This window comes from Corapipo altera, unplaced genomic scaffold (genome assembly GCF_003945725.1).
Source record: "Corapipo altera isolate COAL_440 unplaced genomic scaffold, ASM394572v1 23b, whole genome shotgun sequence".
Classification (NCBI taxonomy): domain Eukaryota; kingdom Metazoa; phylum Chordata; class Aves; order Passeriformes; family Pipridae; genus Corapipo; species Corapipo altera.
In genome coordinates this window covers 5,927,658-5,948,196 of record NW_020884885.1, presented here as the reverse complement: position 1 = coordinate 5,948,196, position 20,539 = coordinate 5,927,658, and the positions used below count along the sequence as shown (strand labels likewise).

The 20,539-nt window shown below is 41.9% G+C and overlaps 1 protein-coding gene across 9 annotated transcripts in view; it reads left to right on the top strand.

Annotated features, from left to right (window-relative positions):
* DPF3 (double PHD fingers 3) overlaps positions 1-20,539 on the top strand; it is a 168,341-nt gene that overhangs the window by 58,659 nt on the left and 89,143 nt on the right. For 8 of the 9 annotated variants that reach the window (XR_003527468.1, XR_003527467.1, XR_003527466.1 and 5 more), the window contains exons 2-3: positions 11,033-11,193; positions 16,252-16,359. Coding sequence is in view for 6 of the 9 variants with exons in the window: in XM_027641929.1 (XP_027497730.1) it covers positions 11,033-11,193; positions 16,252-16,359 (269 nt within the window). In the remaining 3 variants the exon portion in view is untranslated. Of the gene's footprint in view, positions 1-442; positions 609-11,032; positions 11,194-16,251; positions 16,360-20,539 lie in introns of all 9 variants that reach the window. The other variant, XM_027641933.1, reaches the window with a different exon arrangement.

Here is a 20,539-nt window from a genome sequence, read left to right as displayed (position 1 = left end):
TACAGTAATAGCCACCTCAATCTGATACTTGAATTAAGGTGGTGCTGTGAACAGGAAGCAAGCCAGAAGAAAAACAGGTGCAAGGAATGTCAATATGTAGGGGAACAACCATCAGATATTTGAGTTTTTGAAAGCAAGTTTTGGCAAGCATTTTTTCTTGACTTTATTAAGGAGTTCCTCTTATGTGCTTCCTAAGTAACTACAGAAACAAGGGCACAGGTGTTTGAAACATCACTCCTCAGAGTTAAATGTGAATATTTGCAATGAGAGTTTGCTCTGTTCCCATGGGATGTGTTCCAGTTGCAGAAGATCCTGTGCCTAGACCTTCAAGTTAATTCCAGTTTGATCTCAATACAGGGCACTCTTTATGCTGAGGAAGCTGTGAGATGATGTGTTGGATGCATGTTTCACCTCTTCTGACTCTTATTGTTCCTTTTTTGAGGATTGATAACATTGCCTCAGCAGAGGAATGCCCATAATCTGCCCTACTTCCATTTGTGGGTAGAGCTGGAGGAAGGAGGTGAGAAAAGGAAATCTAACTCACAGTCCTCTTGGGAATTCCCCTATGTGGTGTGAGTCAAGTATGTCCCTGCTGTACATCTGCTGAGGTCAGTAGATTTATACAAGTAACAGAATGATTGTTCCTATGTATTCAAGAGAAGTAATAACTCAAAGAAACACAATCTTATTTATCTAGGCTTGAGATGACTTTGTAAAGAACAGAAAATATGTTATCCTGTTGTGTTTTCTGGGGTTGATAATTACTGACTGGGTAGAGCAGATTTTTGCGTTTTCTTACATGTGTATTCTGTTTGTTATATGTATTGTGACTGAGGAACTGAAAGTACTACCCATTCAAGATTAGTAACTTTATCTTTAAAGTATTGGCTCTAGCTGATTTTTTTTCCAAAGCTGACCTCAGAGGCAAAGTAAACTCTAATAATTATGTGGTTTTATGTTAGATCTATATAAATCTCTACTTTGCTACTTGTGTGATCATTTTCACCTGAGCAAAATGGATTGCTTCCTGTAGTGGGATTTCCTTTGCAGCAGGAGAAACCAGGTTCCTACAAAAGAGAAAAGTCAGCAGAAAAATGTGAGCTCACTAACTCTTTCTAGCCAAAGGACAGGAAGTACCTAAAATTTTAATGCAATTACAGTTTGGTTTGGTGGGGAAGCTTGCCTGCCATTTAAGAATATTTGTACTACTTTTCTACTTGCATGTTTATTTTAATCTCCTTTAAGTTGTGCCATCTGGATTGAATGACACTATATATTTTTCTACTATGTAACTGCACAAGGTGCAGGGGAAATCCCAGCCAGAGAACTTCCAAGAGGGCTGGCTAACAAAGGTCATTCAGACCAGGACTGTGCTGTAGAGCTTGGACTGTTGTGACTCTGACACGGCTTAAAGAATTCAAAACCTCCGTGGTCTTTCCTGGCATCTTGCTGCCTGTTGAGCTCTGATGGAGATACATGGCTTCATGAAAGATGAGATGCTTAGAGACACATGAAAAGGAATGCTCTCGTCAACTTAGCTGATGTGATTTGGGTGAATGATGTAAAAGTGGTGGTAGGGAAAAACTTCCATTTGCATACACTGTGTCTCCCAAGAAGGCTGTGCTGACTGAGTGACCTAGCTGTCACCACTGATGGTGTGAACAGACTTTGCCCAATTGCAAACAAACAAATGTGCTATTTGAAGACTAACCCAAGCTGGTTGTAGTGCTGGACACTACCTCTGGTGGCAGAAGGGGTTTTGTGAGCTCGCTGTCATCTCCTCCGGGCAATGTCTTCTGGGGTTGCTCAAACAGATCAAATGGCCTTGCCTGAACTGAATCAGGGAGCACTCACGCAAGTATTGCTACTGGCAGGAGGTGCGGGAGCAGTAAGCTGTAGGAGACAAGCAGTGAAAAGCAGCAGGGTAGGAGGGGAATGGGTGATATTTTTAGCTAGCACAGCTAGAGCCAGGAGAGGATTTCTGTTCATTATCTGAGCATCTTTTTAGTACAGACAGTGCTTGAAGTAATGCACACGATTTATTAGTGAGTAAATGTAGGGTCTTCCTGTGTTCTGCAGGGGAACTGTTAAAGCTACAAAGGAAGTCACGGCAGAATAATTTGTAGAACTCTGGTTTGCTGTCTTCCTGGTGCTTGGGTGATAGATTATGGTTTTTACTAGGAATGCAAAAGACAGGTCCACTATGGGAAATCAGAACCGTGGGAGCTGAATGGATAGACTTTGTCTTTGACTACATCTGGCCCCTAAGACTATGGTTGCACTAAGCCAAACAGAATTCTGGTGACCCCAAGCCCTAGCAGCTTGAGTTGCTTCTTTAAAAATATATATAAAAAATCCCTTGGATGTTGTCACGTCCAATCTAATACTGTTGCTGAAGTTTTCATTAGTTCATTCCTTTAGTAATTGGAGAGAATTTCTGACCTTTTGGGGGAGGTTAGGACCAAGCTGAATTTTGACTACTGTCTTCAGATACAAAAAACCTCCTGGTTATTACCTTTCACACCTGTTGTTCATTTAATTGGATGCAGCTGCATCTCTTTAAAACAGAAACCCTGGCCTGGGAAAGGATAGATGCTCTGAGATATCCCCAAGGAATCTGCCTCTGAGATTAACCTAATTGGTCACTGCGCTGAGTCTAATAGAGATTATATGCAATGCCCATCCCTGGAAACACCTTAGGTAGCCTGGTGTATGGCACGGAAACTGCTGCTGATACCTCACAGTGGGAATGAAAGAGAAGTAAGAGGAGATGTGGACAAATTGCCACGTGCGCCATATTATGATTGTTCAAAGTCCAGTATATTTGAATGCGGCCACTAACTTAATCTTCTGAAATACCCAATTTCATAAGCACACATCATCTTGTACCTGTTGTATCTAGCCAGCAACTCTGCATGTTAACAGCTGAATGAGATGGGCACTGTGATCCTACTCTTTTGGCTTTAAGAGCTGGGAATGTTGCTGTAGACCTTGACTGGGGCCATGCACAGCTGCAGGAAGAGGAGCACCTCCAGCTCCGGTCCTTCTTCCTGCACAAAACGGCAGCAGATCTTGATCCTGAAAGCTAGATTTTTGTTGACAAAATGCCATCATGTACCACACTCTTCTTGGCAGTATTAACTTGTGCTGCTGTTTCTTTTCTTTAAATGGAAAGGCCAGCAGAGCTTTTATACTTCTACAATACCTGTGAGGATGGGCTAATCAGATTGATTTTCTTCAGAGTTTAAGTTAAGCCTACCTTTTATAATTTTTCTTGAAAGACAGACTTTTTGCATGAGATGACACCTGTAGTTTCACACTGGATTAAATTACAGCCTAAGTCTGTTTTCAGAGTAGTGAATGTAGCTCACTCTGCGAGGCTGTGTTCTCTGCTATGAATCAGCATCACACCATGATTCAAGCAATGTCAATTCTGGACACAAATACTCATCAGGGATTTCCGACCCATCAGGTGAAATCTGCTGATAAATATCTGGCCAAAGGGGATTCCTTTGCCCTTCTGTATAAGAGATGGGCTAATGCTGGGTGGTTGGAGGAGGGTGCTGAAAAACGTCACATTGCTTTTATACTGATCTGGGATGCAACCTAGACTCATGGCTCAGGTCACCTTCTTGACTGCTGTAATGTCTGAGCTGTGCCAGTGCTGATTCAGGAACTTGTCATCAGCTCTCTGATGGCTTCTAATCTCTTGCATCACATGCAGTTTATGCACCTACCACAGTACTTTGAACAAATGCTTGAAGTTTGTCTATTTTGACTTGCCTGTATGAGTTCTTCCAATGAAAGGCATTAGGTCTCCTGGCAAGCCTTTTCTTCCATTTACCTTCTGATCACTGCTGCTCCAGTAACACTGTCTCTGCTTGCATCTGTGTACTACTTTGCGTTCAGATTTGTGTAGTCTACCTACTACTGAAACAGTCCTGCTAGCCATTTTTTATTCTGACTCCCAGGCTTGTTGTCCATCAGTTGAAATTATTCAATATGTATAGAAATGAAATAGCTGCCTCAAGCTGGCTCTTAGAGAGTCTAGGATAGGCATGTGTTTGTGAGCCTTTAGAAAGCTGCCAAGTTTATGTTAAAAAACTGAAAGCCCAGAAAGTTTGAGTCATTCTGCAGCACATCTGGAAATCCTGTTTTGCCTTTGCTTATGCTCACACCCCTTACATCATTAGAAAATGTTGTGCAGGGACAGATGCAACTGACCACTATGAGAAAACTGAATCTGCACATTCCTGCACTTTCTGGCTTGCCATTGGAGCTTGTGGTAGGATTTTGAACAATTTGTTACGCTTCACTTAACATCAGGAAAGCCATTCTGTATTTTTCTTGAGTCTCTATGTCCTACCTTTCTGCAGTTGCAAAGGGTGCATGCTTGTAGCATTTAGGAACTGCTTAAAGACTAGAAATTCCGGAGAGTACAGCCAAAGGAGGCGCCCAGCCAGGCCTTTGCTGTTTAATGCTTAATAGTGATCTGACACTCTTGAATGTGTCATATTTTCTTTTGCTTGGATCTTTTGATGAATGTTGTGTTAGCATCTTGCAATGTAATGTGAGGAGGAGCAGAGCAGAATGCTTTATCTCTTCTGGGACAATACTCTGGAGCTGGGGGTTTGCTGTCCAAAGATGCTGCAAGATTCTGGTGATACTGGGCTCTGTTAAGCACAGGTTTCCAGTTCCATCTGGGTCTAGAAAGGAGAAGCATATGTTCAAGCAGCGTGAAAGCTTGAACTTAGTTCACTGTGCCCTTCATGAAAATCAATGGTGTTTCAGAGTCTATGAGGAAAAGGCATGAGGAAAGGTGGGGGGCTATGGACTTCTTTGGCTTGTGTTGTGATAGAGTGAGTACAACAGTTTTGCAACTTGCTCTGTCTTCGTTGCTTATCTAGGCTAAGGTAGAGAGTGAGAGCAGGCCAGCCCAGATGGGAGAAACACACATGAGCATGGCCAGGCCACAGCTTGAGAAGAGAATTATGTTGACTGGAGAGGAAGGGCCTTTTGCCGATTGTGTCTATTAGATTTCCCACATTAATGTCTGTCTTTGGATCTTTAACAACATTAGTGCATGTAATGTTTCCCACTTCCAGCCAGCCTCACTCTGATCTCTTCTTACTTTAGCCTTTGCCAGGCATGCTGCCCTTGCTTTCAACACTGAGAGATTTGGGAGAGTACTGTGGGCATGAGTGGGAAAAGGACACATAAAGCTTTGTCTCATCAATGTAGTGGCTGGCATTGCTGCCCGTATACTTTATCATATTCCCTGGAAGTTTTGCATAGATATTAAATAGAAATGGTTGAAGAATTGAGTCCGTGGCATTCTTCATGTCATGGCTCATGGAGAGAAGGAGGAGACGCCTGTCAGGGACCTCCTGGGACCTGCCGGAAAGGAGTGAGTTTAGCCAGCTCAGTGCAGTTCTCTCAACACTTGCCAAGACATAGGGTTGGCCAAGCTGGTCCGCAGTGTTGCAGGCAGCTGATACCTCAGGTAGCACCTGCATGGTTTCTTAGTTTCTGTTCAACTTTGTGAGAAGGCCTGAGAGCCCACTGATGCTTCATTTTCAGACTCGTTCATGAATTCTCCAAAAGGAGTTTGAAAAGTATTTTCTGAAGCTACAATGTGTCATTTCTTTCACACCACTTCTCAGATCTTGTCCAGTTTGAAACTGGATGGCAGTGCTGCTGAAGAACAAATTCTGATTTAAGATGTCTTTTTCAGTTCTCCTCAGTGTTCCTCCTAGTGTCAAATTATCTAAAATATAAGATTAGAGTCTAAACATGCAGTAAACAAAAACTCCATGGGTCTTAAGGAAAACAAGTTTCACATTTTTGATGAATGCTGGGGACCATTGCAAACAAAAGGAAAAGTCTGTTACTTTCTGTTATATGATTAGTCATTTCTTTCTGTGCTATCAGCTTTTTACTTGCCTAGACATGTAGTGAGAAGGTTTTAGAGGGAAATGACTAGAAAGAGGCCTGGTCTCAGGAACTGGAGAAAATATGGATTCAAACTCAGAGGATCTGGTGGAAATTTAAGAGCTGCATTTAAGGAGAACTGGTTCTTTGTTATATAAGTTTTCCCAGAGTGATGTGGACCTGTAATCATGGCTGAGCTTGGCTGGTTATATGTCTTCAGTGAGTGCTCACCTTCTCTGGATCCTAACTTGAAATGTGTTAGACATTGCAGGAGGGCTTGTGCTAGATTCTGCCCATTTTGTAGCTTTTGTAAAAGGTGTAGTGCACTCAAATATCTGTGAGTTTGCAGGATGGGCTGGGAAGTAGTGGTGGAGAGCTGCTCCACTTCTTTCAGGGGCCCGTCAGGATCCCTTGTCAGCACAGAAATGAACATCATAAACTAGGCAGGTTCTTTTTTTTTTTCTTCATTTTTTGCATGCTTAGACAGAGGAGTCATGGCATTAGGTACTGTATAGAAAAGTAGTAAGTTGGAGTCTGCTCAGAAATCTTATTGTCTGGTTAGAGATGGCAGGCAAAGGTTGAGAGAAGGAAAGAGTTGTTCTTCACTGACCTCACTATTACCTGACCTGATTCCACGACAGAAAACTTCAGTTTCTTCACACTTAAAAGGACAGTGACCTCAGAAAGTCACAGGTCCAATCTTCCATGCTGGTGCTTACTATCATGCCAATGACTACCTGCAAAGCTGCAAAGATTTGCACCAGCCTCACATCACTGTCCCAGCACCTACAGGGCTGGTGGTGCTTTCAGAGTGCTCATCTCCCCATTCACACTGAGCTTCCACTGCTCTGAGCCTGCTATTCAATTTCAGTCCTACCTTTTTTTCACCAGTAAAGAGCCCCTAACTCTTACTAAATATTTACTCCTCCTATGCAGCTTCGCAGAGGTTTGCAAAACCATAAGTTGTCTTTTCCAAGTCAGGGAGCTTTTATTAGTCAGCCAGAATGGGGTTATTTTAGTGTCTGTGGGCTGGAATGTAAGTCCAAAGCTTGCGTGTATGCCAGCAGTGTCACTGGCACGCCTGTTCCAAACATCTGGGATTTCACCTGTGGCTCTGCATTGAAGTGCTTTTTGCTTTTTGCAGTGTGCTGACAACTGTAGTCTGTATTTCCAGTTGTGCTGCCTTCAGTATGATTTGCCTTCCTTTACCAGCAGTTGTTCATGTCTCCTTCTTGGGTTTTTTCCCCCAGCATCTTTGAAATCTGCACATATGCTGATGATTTTGTGTCATTAATATCAATCTAGACAAGTCTTTGTGACCTTTCACTCCCATGTCCAAAGGGAAGAATTGACCCCTGCAGTCAGTCACAGCACAGCACTGACTCATACATACTTTTCATAAAAATAATGCAGAAATTCCCCATAGTTTTTACCCATAATTTTTCAGGAGATGAAGTGTAAGCCTGCCGTAGCAACACAGTTTGAGAAAACTATGAAGCATGTAGCATCAGATAGTTAATCTTTTTCTGACATACGATACACTTTTTACTATTAATGCTGTCCATTCTTTTTTTTCTCTTCTTGTACCTCACTTGCTCAAACTCAACTGATCTGTTTGAGTTTCATTTGAGCTTGTGTCCTCTCAGTCTTATTCCCACCCTTGTCTGTTCTCCAGCTCCATTGTAAACCTACTAGGAGGGGACTGGGATTTGTCCCACCTCTCTGATTCCACAGTGATGAACACAATAGGACCGTACTTTTTTTGCCCTGATTCTAATAGTATTTTCTGTATTGCCTGCATAAGATAAAATATGCTCTGTTTAGATATGTAGCACTGAAAACAAAGAAAGTTCCTTAAAAAAAACTAACTGAAATTTGGAACAAGTCAGAATCCCTCCAGTAAATACTAATGGTAAAACAAAACAACCAGCCACCCAAAAGTAATTGCAGGGAAGCTGTTTACCACTGAGATATGAGTGTCATAAGGAAATACTGTTTCTTTACTTTCCTATATTTGATTATTTGTCACTTTAAAAAAAAAAAATTATAATTGAAGTCAGAGCAATTCCTTAAGGTCTCAGTGTCTGAATAACTTTCCAGTGAATACTTAGGGGACTGCATTTTTTTGATCATGCTTGCTGTAATGGAGCCAAGGCAAGCTTTTTTAAAGTGTGGAGGTGACTAAATGCTTCTCCTAAATGATTTTTTTTCTATAAGGCATAAAATACATATTTAAAATCTTTAAAATAAATGTAATGAAACAACTAGATTACAAGATTTTGCCAAGAATGATTTTGACCTAATAGCTTAGTTGCTTCTTTGTCATGAGGATCTCAAAATGTCTTTTCTCCCTCTTAAAAAAATCTGAAATTTAATCTTACACTGTACTTGATAGTGTGATTTAAAGCCAAATATTTAACATTCTAAGATTTATAGTTATTTTCAGTCTTAAAAGAAGGCAGAAATTGAAATAATCTCCCGTCAGATCCTATATCTGGGTTGCTGAGATGTACTGTTAATATGAGTGCTTTGCGGTGTGCGTATTCTGATGACTGAGGTGATTTTTGGCATAAGGAAAACCTATGCAGTTATGGCAGCTTGTTGTCACACAGCTGTGCTCTTCCTTCCAGTAAACTCCGTGGAGTTAGTGAGCATCCCTGGCTTTATATAGGAGGAATTTGACATAGCTCTACACTAGCTCAACTGTTTGTAGAAAGAGCTGTTAATCTTTGATCAACTGGAGTCTCCTTGTTACTGACTTTGATTACACAAGTGTACAACTTTAATTACAGCTTTTAATAAGCTTTCATTTCTTCCTAGCCACATTCTTTGTATAGTAGTGCAGCTTATCTCTTCCTTTCTCCCTTGCTCCCCTTCCCTTCCCCCCTGCCTTTTTATGGAAAAGGGCGTTTGAGGTCATTGCAGGGGATTCGATGTCCAGAGGGATCCTGCCATACACGCTCTGCCCACAGCTCCACTTGCTTGCACAGTCCAGAGAGCTCTCTCCTTCAGCTGCTCTGCAAAGATCCCCGCACCAGCATCTGCCTGGGAGTTGGTGGTCAGTAGGGGAGTACAGGGCTGAGAGGCATCACATTCACACAGACATCCACTGCTGTACAAAACCCTGAAAAACCCTTAGAAAGTCTCTGTAGCCAAAGGATGTACTGAGTCCTGTGTGAATTTTCTGCTTGTGAGGAGCTTTCCCTTTTTCTCCCTTGGGGACACTGTGAAATGTGGTGGCTGAAGTCAGAGTGGCAAAGGGCATCAGGAAGCTGGTGGGCTCCAGCATCTACCTAAGGTACTCATTCCACATCCACAGACTTAGTGTTCTGGCTACCCTCTGGTCATTAGCAAAATGACCTGGTGAAAGCTTTGTGAGAAACTTAGACTTGTAATTGTAAATACAATTACAATGACATTGAGATATGGTTTAAAACAAGCATAAGGAAATGCTTTTTTTTTAACATGAATTGTATTTCACCTGTGGAACTCTTTGCCCCACAATGTTTTAGGTATGAAAAAGATCAGTGGGTTGAAGAGTTTGTTGGATAAGTTAATGGAAGGAAGATTCATCAAGGTCTATTAAACATAATCTTCCCATCACTGGGTGGCCTGAGACTTGCGGAAATTAAGTTTTGATCATCAGAAGTGAGAAGAGGGAGCTAAAGAGGTGCCTCCCTTGGTATTTGCTGTATTTGTGCTCTTCCTGAGCCTCTGTGTTTGGCCCCTGCCAGCAAGAGGATATGGGGCCAGTATGGCCCAGAAGAAAAGCGTTTGATTCCCATGGAAGTAGTAAGGTGCAACTAAGGGGTGCCTTAAAAGATGTGAGTCACAAAAAAGGTACAAATGGTAAAACTGAGCAGTTTGAACTGATTTAACGTTCACAGGTGTGCAAAGTTTTAAAACGCCAGTTGTGCCTACAAAAGAGGGTAGTGGGGAAAACAACTAATAGAACAGGAAAGGGAGCCCTTTCTATCTCCGTGCATGCATGCATCCCTTTGGCTCCCATGCTGTGTGTGCTATACTCTTTTTGCACACTAATGAATATCAGAGTCAGAGCAAGTTATGCTATATATCACTCTACTCCTGTTTTCTAATGAACTTACCCCTAATGGGTAGCTTTCCTAGCTGTTTGTGTCATGACTAAATTTCACCTTGACAATAGATCAAGAATGAGGTTCAGCAGTGTGGCCCACCTACTTTGCAATGCTTCAGCACGACAGCTGCTTTGTGTCCTCAGGGTAGCTTTACTTTGATGCTTTTCACTGCTTAGAAAAATTTGGAGGGAAGATTTTGGTAACCTCCAGCAGGCAGAGTTTTTAAACTTTTCTCAAGGGAAGATGAAGATTCCACAGAATTTTTGAACAAATAGTTTTTTATGAAATAAGTGACACTGTCTTTAGAAATGTTCTTCCCACTAGGTTCCAGAGGAAAGTAGCATTTGCCACACTAGATCTTACTGGTCACTGTTGTAGCCTGATGCTCTTGGCACCTCAGGCTTCACTGTGGAAAACTCTGGAAGGCTTCTGACAAAATGTCTAGTCTGACCATTGCAGACATAGCTCTAGTTGTTAAGGGATGTGTTTTCATGCCTCAGAAGTGCACAATAAGAGGACTACATTCTTTGATCTTATGGGCTCTCTGATGCCAAAAATGCTAGAGCGAAGTTCTTCTAAACTTGGCTGGCTTTCTGGTTGCTCAAAATATACTGCAGGAGTTGCCGTAACATGGGATTGAAATGACTGGTTTGCTGAATTGGCTGGACAAACTATGGGGGGAAGAAAAACAATAGAGTGAGTTCATCATGGTGTACATGTGCCTGACCCAAGGTCATGGGCCAGTGTGGTTGCATCATTTGCTCATTCAGTAGCCATGCTGCTATTGAAAAGATCTGTGTCTGGTTCCTGAGAGTCTGATCTTTTGGTGACACTTTCTGCATGATCTGCTTCAGCAGTGTCTCGTGTCTGCAACCTTTGCATCTATTCAGGCAAAGTTTTTCTGTTTGTCCATTTTTAAATCAGCCTCATGTCTCCCCTTTTCCTAGTCTTGTTGGAGGGGGCAGCACAATCATTCTCATTGACTGCTCTGTCTCTTTTGGCAGACTTGGGGACCAGTTCTACAAAGAAGCAATTGAACATTGTCGCAGCTACAACTCTCGGCTGTGTGCCGAGCGAAGTGTCCGTCTTCCCTTCCTGGATTCACAGACTGGGGTAGCTCAGAACAACTGCTACATCTGGATGGAGAAGAGGCACAGGGGACCAGGTTGGTAGCGTTGTGTCTGTGTATGCGTGCGCATGTATCGAGGGCTGGCCGCTGAGCCCTCATGGGGTTTAATTAATAGGAGCAAAAATCTGCTACAGGCCACACAGAAGAGAAGCTGCCTAAACCTCTGTGCCTGCAGGGGATTTCCTTTAGTAACTGCAGAAAGCTCATGCTAATTATTCTCTCTCTACCTGTAGAAGTGTGTGACATGGTAGTTTCTAAGGCCTCATCAATGTAGGTCTTTTAATGGTATCGATCCCAGTTTGTAGCAGAAGACACAATGCTCTGCTCTAAGTAGGACTGGAATTATCTTCAAGGTGGAGGTGGAAGTTTCTCAGATGAATGCTGAAAATAAGGAACTGCATTGGGAGGGATATAAAACCGAGGTAAAATATAGAAGAGTCCAGTTAATGGAATGTGCGTTGTTCCAACGGTTAGAAATACACATATATATATACACATATAAGTCCTGATTCTGTTTTGGACTTGGATATCAGTTTTGGAGCTGCAGTTCCCTTGGGTGCAGAAAGAAGTTCGTGTATTTCCTTAAGGAGCTTTGGCTAATGCCTGTTCTAAAGCTCAGTGAAGCTCAAGGGAAAAGAGCACTGGTTTTTTTTGTGGACTTTGGTCAGTCTTTCCTTTGTTAGAGTAAATCCATCTGAAATCCTTGTTTGAGAGGCAAAGGACAGTCACCAGCTCAAAACCTGGAGATGTTACTCTGACAGAAGTCCTTCTAAACCACAGGGGAATTTGGCTAGGGTATGTCTCAGTATCTGAGCAACAATATGCTCAAGGAACAGATTTTTTGACAGCACCAAACTGGGTTACTACTTTTTTTTTTTTTTCTTTAATAAAGACCAGAGAATCCAGGCAGGAAGGGGGCTAGGGTACATGGTCACTGGAAGCATGACATGTACATGTGCATAAATAGCTGCCAGTTCCTGTAAACCATACTGAACTCCCCCTCCTCTCCTCAAATTCTAGATCTGAAATTATGGGAAGGTGCAGCCTGCTCTAGTCTCTTCCACTGGCCTGTTTACAGGAGATGAAGTGCAAGGAATGCACGGGATGTTTCCCCCACTCTCCTGTAGCTAAGAAAGCAATTGCTGCTTCTGAAGAGTGCTTAGCTGAGCCTTAGCTGAAACTTCCCTTCTCCCTTTCCTACGATATACTGAGGGAAGGATCCTTGCGTTCCTCGTATGCCTAAAATATCCAAAGTAGATTTATTGTTATCTTGCACTACTATCAGAAAACTCTTTCTATAGTAAAATGAAGAAGACACAGGTGTTTTACAGCATTAAAAATACCCTAAGAATATTTCAGCTACCAAAACTGCTGGGGTAATCTGGGACCACTGAATGTGGTTTACAAGCTGGGAGTTGTCTGACCTTCTGGACTCACCCTTCTTTTGTGGGGCTGCTTCATAACCATAGTTGAGTTTTTGCTTCAGCTGAAAATTCCCCATTCCTAAGAGATTATGCTTTGGCAAAAGTAGCTTTTTTTTTTTTTTTTTTGACTAATCCATTTACCCAAAGAATTTCTGTTCTTGTAGCATCTTGTTATGAGTAAGGTGCTGCTAGTTTTATTCTTCTGAACACAGTCAGGAGGTATATATAAAAACAGGTATACATCTGCTACATTCACAAGTAATGTTTTGTCAACAGCAACTTCTACAAAGATAGTTAGAAAGTCTTGTGTGTGTCTCATTGGTGTCTGTGCACTTGCAGAAGAAACCATTATAAAAGTGTTACAGCATCACACCAGGAACCAAGAAGTCTTAATGCTTTGCCTATCTCAGACACAAGCTCTGTGGACTACCTTGAGCAAATTCACTCTGCAAGTCTTTCTTTCCTCACTTCTGATAGTGAACTGTTTGGCAGCTTGCCCTACAAAAAAGGACCAGTGACATTTCTCCTCCAGGTCTGCAGTGGAGACTGATGGTGGAACATTCTTCACAGAGAGTATCAAGTGAAAGAAGCCTCCTGTGTCTGGATTGGCCACCGAACCTGATGCTTTTGTTATTTTGAATTAGAATAATCAGTGTGAAATGAAGCAGCCCTCCTTCCCCATATTTGCTTTCCTCTTTCTTGATTTTTATTAGCCCATTTAGTGCTCTCTTGAGTATTTTTACATAATCTATTTCTTGTAATACTATGGTGAGTCAAAGCATCCCTCTACAGTTTTAGCATGCCTGTTTTTTGGCTCTGCCAGCCATCCTGGTATCTGTCCTGTGTGCTGTGCTTACTACCATTTACTACCCCTAACCTGAAAAACTGTATAAAGACAAATGGCAAAGCTCCAGGTTCTCTTTTCACTTATACAGGCTTGAAAAACAGAGGAGAGTCAGGACCTCAGCATATTAACCTGGATTCTTGCTGTCCTCTTTGTTAAAGGAGTTAGAAAACTGCATCTCATGATAAACAGTTCAGGGTTAATTTCAAACAATATCACACATAACTCCCTCCTTTTCCCCTCCTCCCCTGGCCTTTCACACGAACTTTGAGTTATGACTCTCCTACACTAATAAGATAAACAACATAACTCATTGCAGGTTCTGCTATTTCCTCTATAAGCAAATGGTTGGAACCTTCTCTGGTTGCCCTATAAGGTACCAGAGGGAGAGACAACCCACTGAGGACTAAAGACAGTAAGACCTGTATATGCATTATTTCCATATCCACTGTAAGATTGACTGTGAAGAGGCTAGATTCAAAGTATTCAGGACTGACCCTTTCCTTGTTGCCTCTCCTTTGTGTAAGATCTACACTTTATGTGAGGCAGCACAGTGACAGAGGGGGAACAGGGTAGAGAAGTAAAGGTAGCATTGATGGGTTTGGATCAAGGTAAGGTCTGGTACCTGTATTAAGTTAATTGGATGGCAGTGTATTAATGAACAGGGGTATTGTGAGTAGGAACAGAGAGCTTACCTCAAGGGATGCAGAGGTGGCTGTTGGACCATCCATCTCTTATTGATCTACCTGCCACCTGGAGGTCCTCTAGGAAAGAGGCTTTCTGACCTCTCTCCTTTCAAGGATACCTGCTTTATTTCTAGTTGGACTTTCAGCATGTGCAGTTGGCTTTCAGTGTCCTGGCTCAATCCAGAACTGCTCTTTCACATAAGAGTGCTCAACAGTTGAACCTACATTAACAGATACTCCCCCAAAACTTCAGTACATCTTTGCTCCTTTCTGTCTGGGACACAAGCTGTAGTGCTTATTTCTTTCAAATGACTCCTCTGTGGCAACTCGTGCAATGGAGGGCGGATTCTCTGTCCTATTGCTTTGGTCTAACAACCACCATTTCAATGTTGTGTGCAAGTTCTTAAACAGGATCTGCTATGAAAGGGTGAAGCTTCTTGCCTCCACCTCTTTAATTACTCAATCAGAGCCAGGCACAATCCACCTCATCATTAAGGCAATTGTTTGCAGTGGTTAATGTTTGCAAAGTGTTATGAAGAGGAGTGTCCAAACACTATAGAAGTGCTAGTTATTCACATTTTTATTCCCACCAGTCCTAAGCAACCTGTTCTGAAATGTGTCCTTGGAGTAGGCATAATGCCTAGCTTGCTGAGCATTGGTGAAAGAAAGGCATGAAAAGCCCAAGTCCAGTAGCACTCTGTGCCCTGAAACAGCCAGGATCTCTGCAAATACTCCATCACTTGGCCACAACCAGGAATTATGCTGTAGATGCTATGTTTATGCACCAAGGCCTTGGAAGTTGGTGGAAAGTGCTGGGGTCTGAACTGGCATTCCCAACAGCTGAAATATTTAAAACCAGGAGCTTAGGTTTCACTTGCAGAATTTGATTAGCACGTTCCCTTGAGGTGAATTATTTTATTTTGTCTTCCTCCCCACCCCCAAGTAACAGGATATTGGTTGTTTTCAATATTCTTATTTGGCTTGGTGAGTCATTTTTGTTCCCAAGATGATATACTCTCCTGGCTGCTTCAGAAGGGATGAGAGAACTCTTGGGCCATCCTAATGCCCTTGAGCTGTTCTGCTTTACTGGCATCCCCTAGATGCTGTCCGGCTGTTCATTGGTACATTTTCACATATGGTAACATCACTCCTGTCCTCTCTCTTATGTGGTCTTATTTGTTTTATGAGGACAATGAGTCTGGAATTGCAGTCACACTGTAGCCCCTTCAGGACAATGACAGGACAGAGGAGCCAAAGCAGAACTGGTAGACAGAAAGAGCAAGGGAAGCAGAGCAAAGAATTTAATTCTTATAACATTTCTGTGTCTTTCTGGGCATTTCTGTATGTTGTGAGTATCTGGGGCAGTTGAGGATACTTTGGAGCACTTGTCAGTGTGCTTCTGTGCCCCTAGTAGTGATGCATTCATGAAGCCCTGCTGTGTTCTGAATACAAAAGAGCAAAGTATAGCTCAAACATTGGCTAAAGGGTAGCTGTCAGGAGAGCCAGGGCAGCTCAGAGGCCAGCAATGCCAAATGTGATTTAAGGGAGCATGCAACAATGTAAACATTGCTGCTGTATCTCCTCGCTCAATCAGGATATTGGCATGAGGAGCTAATAGTCAGGATGAAGAATTGGTATTCAAACAAATATCCAGAATTTAAGCAAAAATACAGACTCCATATAGTCAGACCTCTTGGATCTTGTTTTGCTCCCATTTGGAAGACACAAATTTCCTGAGTTGCTCTGTACATCAGGGTCTCAAGATTTGCATGTCAGAACTTCATCTTTTCTCTCCCAAGGGGCCTTCTCTGCCCGTGGAGGAGGCATCGCCCTTGTGACCCAAGAGAGTCTGAAATTCTATTTACCCTGAAGAAATGACAAATTATTTATGTGCAGCTTTGGTTTCAGTGAGCTGAGTGAAGTGTCTAAGTGAAACTTAGATTCTCTGTAGGCCTGATCCCAAGAGGTGCTGAGGAGCCTCAGGAGCACTGGATGCCTTGAGTGTGTAGTTCTGCCTCATGATTTGCAGGATTGAACCCTCCAACAAGGAGATGCTGGAAGGGCAAGAACAAAGATGCTAGAGACAGTGCTTGTGGTTTAAAAACTGAAATGTGATTAATTTTTTGCCTTTAATCTTCAGGCCTGGCCCCAGGTCAGCTGTACACATACCCAGCACGTTGCTGGCGCAAAAAGAGGCGTTTGCATCCCCCTGAGGATTCAAGGCTGAAGCTGCTGGAAATTAAACCTGGTAAGTATTTGTTTGCCTTTCTCTCCTGCACTGCAGAGCAGCTGGCATACATGCAAACCTGGCATTTAGACCTTGGACTTTATCTTTGCCCCTCTCCAACCATTTCTCCTTGCATCTGTTGTATCTTACTTGATTTGCTGTCACAATAACAACCAAACCCTCTGCATGCAACTCATCCCTTACAGAAATGTGCACAGCTTGTATTGAATGCAATGGGAGCTGAATTTACCTTCTGTAGGGGTGAATCCTGGCTTCTATTAGCAATTCATAAGGATGTAAAGGATCAATGTATTACTAATTATTTCCTCTGCACATTATTAATACAAAGTCTCACTCTGGCATCTGCCGCCTAATCTTCGTGAAAAAGACCACTGTGTGTGTGTAAGAGTACATTGATAAGATTTTTCTTAATGGGGCGGGGGATAAGGGATGTGGCCAGATTATAAACAGCAAATAATAGAAATTAGTGAACGTATGCCACATTTGTGTATTTGTGTAGGTCTGTATGTGTACCTTTGTCCATTATTCTTTCATTCTTCTTGTCCTTGGTATTCTTCTCCCACAATTAAACTATGGGAAGTGATGAGTCTGGATGCTGAATGATTGACTGTAAAGCAGATGTTGAGAAGCTACAGCTGTGTCAGGTAGAGCATAGTGTTGTGCATTCTTCCCAGCAGTTAGTAATAAAGGCTTGCTGTCTCTGGGGTCAGCCATTATGAGAAAGAGGGAACACATGTACTCACAGCTGTATGTGGTTTTTAAGAGGTGACACACTGCCAGTATAAAAAGTACAGGAGAAAACCCCCAAATGTATATTAAGAATATTAAAAAAACCTGTTTGACAAAAGAAGGTGCCTGGGAACTGAGCTATGCTCAGCAATACTGATGACTTTGCTTCTACACAGTAGTTGGTGAAGGGACAGGAAGGGGCAGCAGAGACAAATTCTAAATCCATTAAAATCAGAGACAAAATTCCTGTTGATTCTGGTAGAAACAGTTTTTGAAGACTCCCTACCTTCAATATAAGAGACATCAGTGGACAGCTGGACAAGTGGAAGAAATCCCCATAACCACTCAGCTGGGGTTCAAACCAAGGGCAAAATCTCGGTCAGCAAATAGAACTAGACCTCACAGCAGAGCTGCTTGGAAAGAACTGATGAAATCAGTCATGTACATTGATGAAAATGAGACTGGACTCTAGGAAAAGGATGATGTTGGCTCATAGAAGTGCCTACCTCAGACTTTGTGATGATGCCAGCACTGCTGCACCTTGATAATTTTATAAGGTAAAGCAGTAGGGTAGAGTTTGACTCTTTTTTGTTTGCATTACATTTCTTTGCTGTATTCACTGAATGCCAAATTAGTGCATCCTACATGCCACAGGGCATGAAAGGCAATTACCACAAAGTTATCAGATAAAGAGACCTCAGCATGTCTGTCTCTGTGTTGTTTTCCCTGCTATAAACATCTCCTGCATCTCAGGAGCGCTACTTTTGTTGCTTTGCCCGTGGCAACCAAATAAGGCGAGTTATATTGCTCTGCCATTTAAATCTATTTTCCAACCAATTTCTATCTAGTGAGTAACTTTCCTTATCAGTTACACCACAAAATAATTTCACTCCATCTGTGCATATCCGGAATAGACTCACTAGCCAAAAGTGGGATTTTCCCCTTCTCCGATTTGAAAGTATAAAACTGGTGGAAAACATTTGATCTCCATTTAAGGGTAGCTTTTGAAAATTTGGGAGAAAGATAGTGTAATTTATTTTCAACATGGACAGCTGAAATAATGTACATTTTGGAGGGGAACACTGTGTTAAAACCTAATGCTGAACCTAGGAAGCTACCTAATGTTGACCTCTTTAGTCCTTGGTTAAATATCAGATGACTGTGTGGGGCAAAGATGTGGAAATCTAAGATCCCTTAAAAAGCACAGAGAAGACAACTGTAGGACATGTAAAATACATTTGAAAGAAATCTAATCTAAATGTTGCATAGTTTCACTCCCCTAGGGCTTGGGCATCCTAGTTGTGAGTTAGAGCTGTTCTCAGCAGCTAGAGAGTGCTTGTGCTCATTTAATATGCAAATAGCTGATTTTTATATAGGAGGCTGTGAAATTGTTTATGTATTTTATATATATTTATAATTGTTATATAACATATGCAGGCAGTGCAATTCTACAATGTCAAATTTGGGCTAAACCTTAGTCATATTGTGTGTTACATTTGTTGGCTGTGTAGAAATGCTTCTCTTAAGACAGCTGCTGTAACAAACATTGAAGGGGATCTTAACTCCAAAAGTGGCCAATACAGCAGTCAATGGGGTTGGCAGCAGGGGTGTGAATACTTGCTTGGACTGCATCTGAGCTTTTGGAGTGGCTTATTATAGCAATAAGTTCTGTCCAAAAGTTCAAGACACCTACATAATTCAGGAAATACACAGGATTTTTGTTTTGGTAAGTCATAGCTAGTCATGAGCTGATCAGTAAGTAGAATCAAACTATTGTCTTGGTAGCAGTTTAAGGGTACATTAAATCATTTAGTAATACTATAGCATTTATAGTTATAACCTACTTTTGCAGGTTTAGGTAGTGCATGACAACAGTCAGTGAGTGAGAGTTTCACATTTGGTAATACCAAAACCTAATGAAGAAAATAATTATGCTGCAACATCCTGCTGTTTTTTTGTAAAATGCAAGGTTCACTATAATGTTTTTCCTGGGATCAGTTGATGCCTGCTTCTTAATAGAACATGGTGCTTTTGTTGTCCTTATCTGTTGCTTATATTTGGTTTCAAATGGAAGCGTTTGGTTTTAAGACTAGTTACAGCCAAAGTTGTAAAGATGTGAACACTGGAATAGATGTTGCTGATGCAGCCTTTAGATTTCTATTTTCATCTGCCACTCTACTCAGAGTTACGTGCAAGGATTGCCCTAGTAAAGTGGTTTGATCAAGAGTGTAGCAATGTCCATGTTAGTGCTATTTCTAAGCACCCTCCGTCCCATCCAGTGGCATATGCAACAGATATACGGGAGAAATAAAGTATTGACAAAACTTACTTATGATAATAACTTCAGTGACAATGCAGTTAAAATTACAACCAGATCTTCATGAATTTCACTAAGTATGCCTGACACTTACTTTCACATGGCCTGGTCTTCATCTTTCAGTGTTATATTCATATCCTCAGACCCAAGTATTATGGCTTAAGTGTAGCCACGGGCTCATCATTGTAATGGATAGGAGCTGTTACATGAGCCATTATAGCATACCAGTCAATACTCCTATGAACACTGGTACATATTTGAAACATATTCCAGGTCATGGGCAATATATTGACATGTTGCTAATACTGTGATTCCCTAGGTACAGAGTTCTAAAGTCATTAGGTGTTGATACTCTCATAATATTCATGCAAACAGACTTCTGTTCAACCGAGTATGGGCAAACCTGATTCTCTGCAGAACTGAGCAGTGGTATTTGCACAGCACTTCAGCACAGAGCAGCTGAAGCAGCTCATGCCGTAAGCAGCTCATGCCTCCACATTCACTCAGCTGGCTGTTCCCCTACCCAGTAAAAGAGCGAGAGCAGAGCTGGGCTCCTGTGCGTGGGAAGCCTGTGAGTCTGGGAATGGGGGAGAGACAGGGTTGGGCTGGATAGCCTGTTCTTCCAGCAGAATGGAAGAAGGAGGAGAATTTTTAACTCTACCACCACTGTGAACTGCAGGTACTGCAAAGGTAAGCAGTAGGGTTCTGGCCCTCAGTAATATCTTAGCAGTTGGAAAGAGGAGGGTTAGAGATGGAAGACTGATCTCTGATTAGACCCAAGGCCCCTTGAAATCTTAATTGATCCTTGTCCTATATACTTAGTGGTTTTGTGGTGCTGGGTGGTATTATGATTCTGTGTTGGGTCAGCTATCAAAATTGTGGAAGTGGTATTACCTACAGTAAGCCCTGCTGACAGTCAGGTATTACCCAAGCTTTGCAGCTATGCAGATGAGAATAGATAGGATGAGTATGCCCAAAAACTCTGGTGGAATTTAAATTGGTAGTGTCCTACTTCAGTTTTACAAGGTGGCTAAATATAGGTACGTACATACGTGCACACAGGGCTTTTATTTCACATGCTCTGTGAGTGTAAGGAATATGACTGGAAAGCTCTTGTCTCAGTTTACTGCTGTC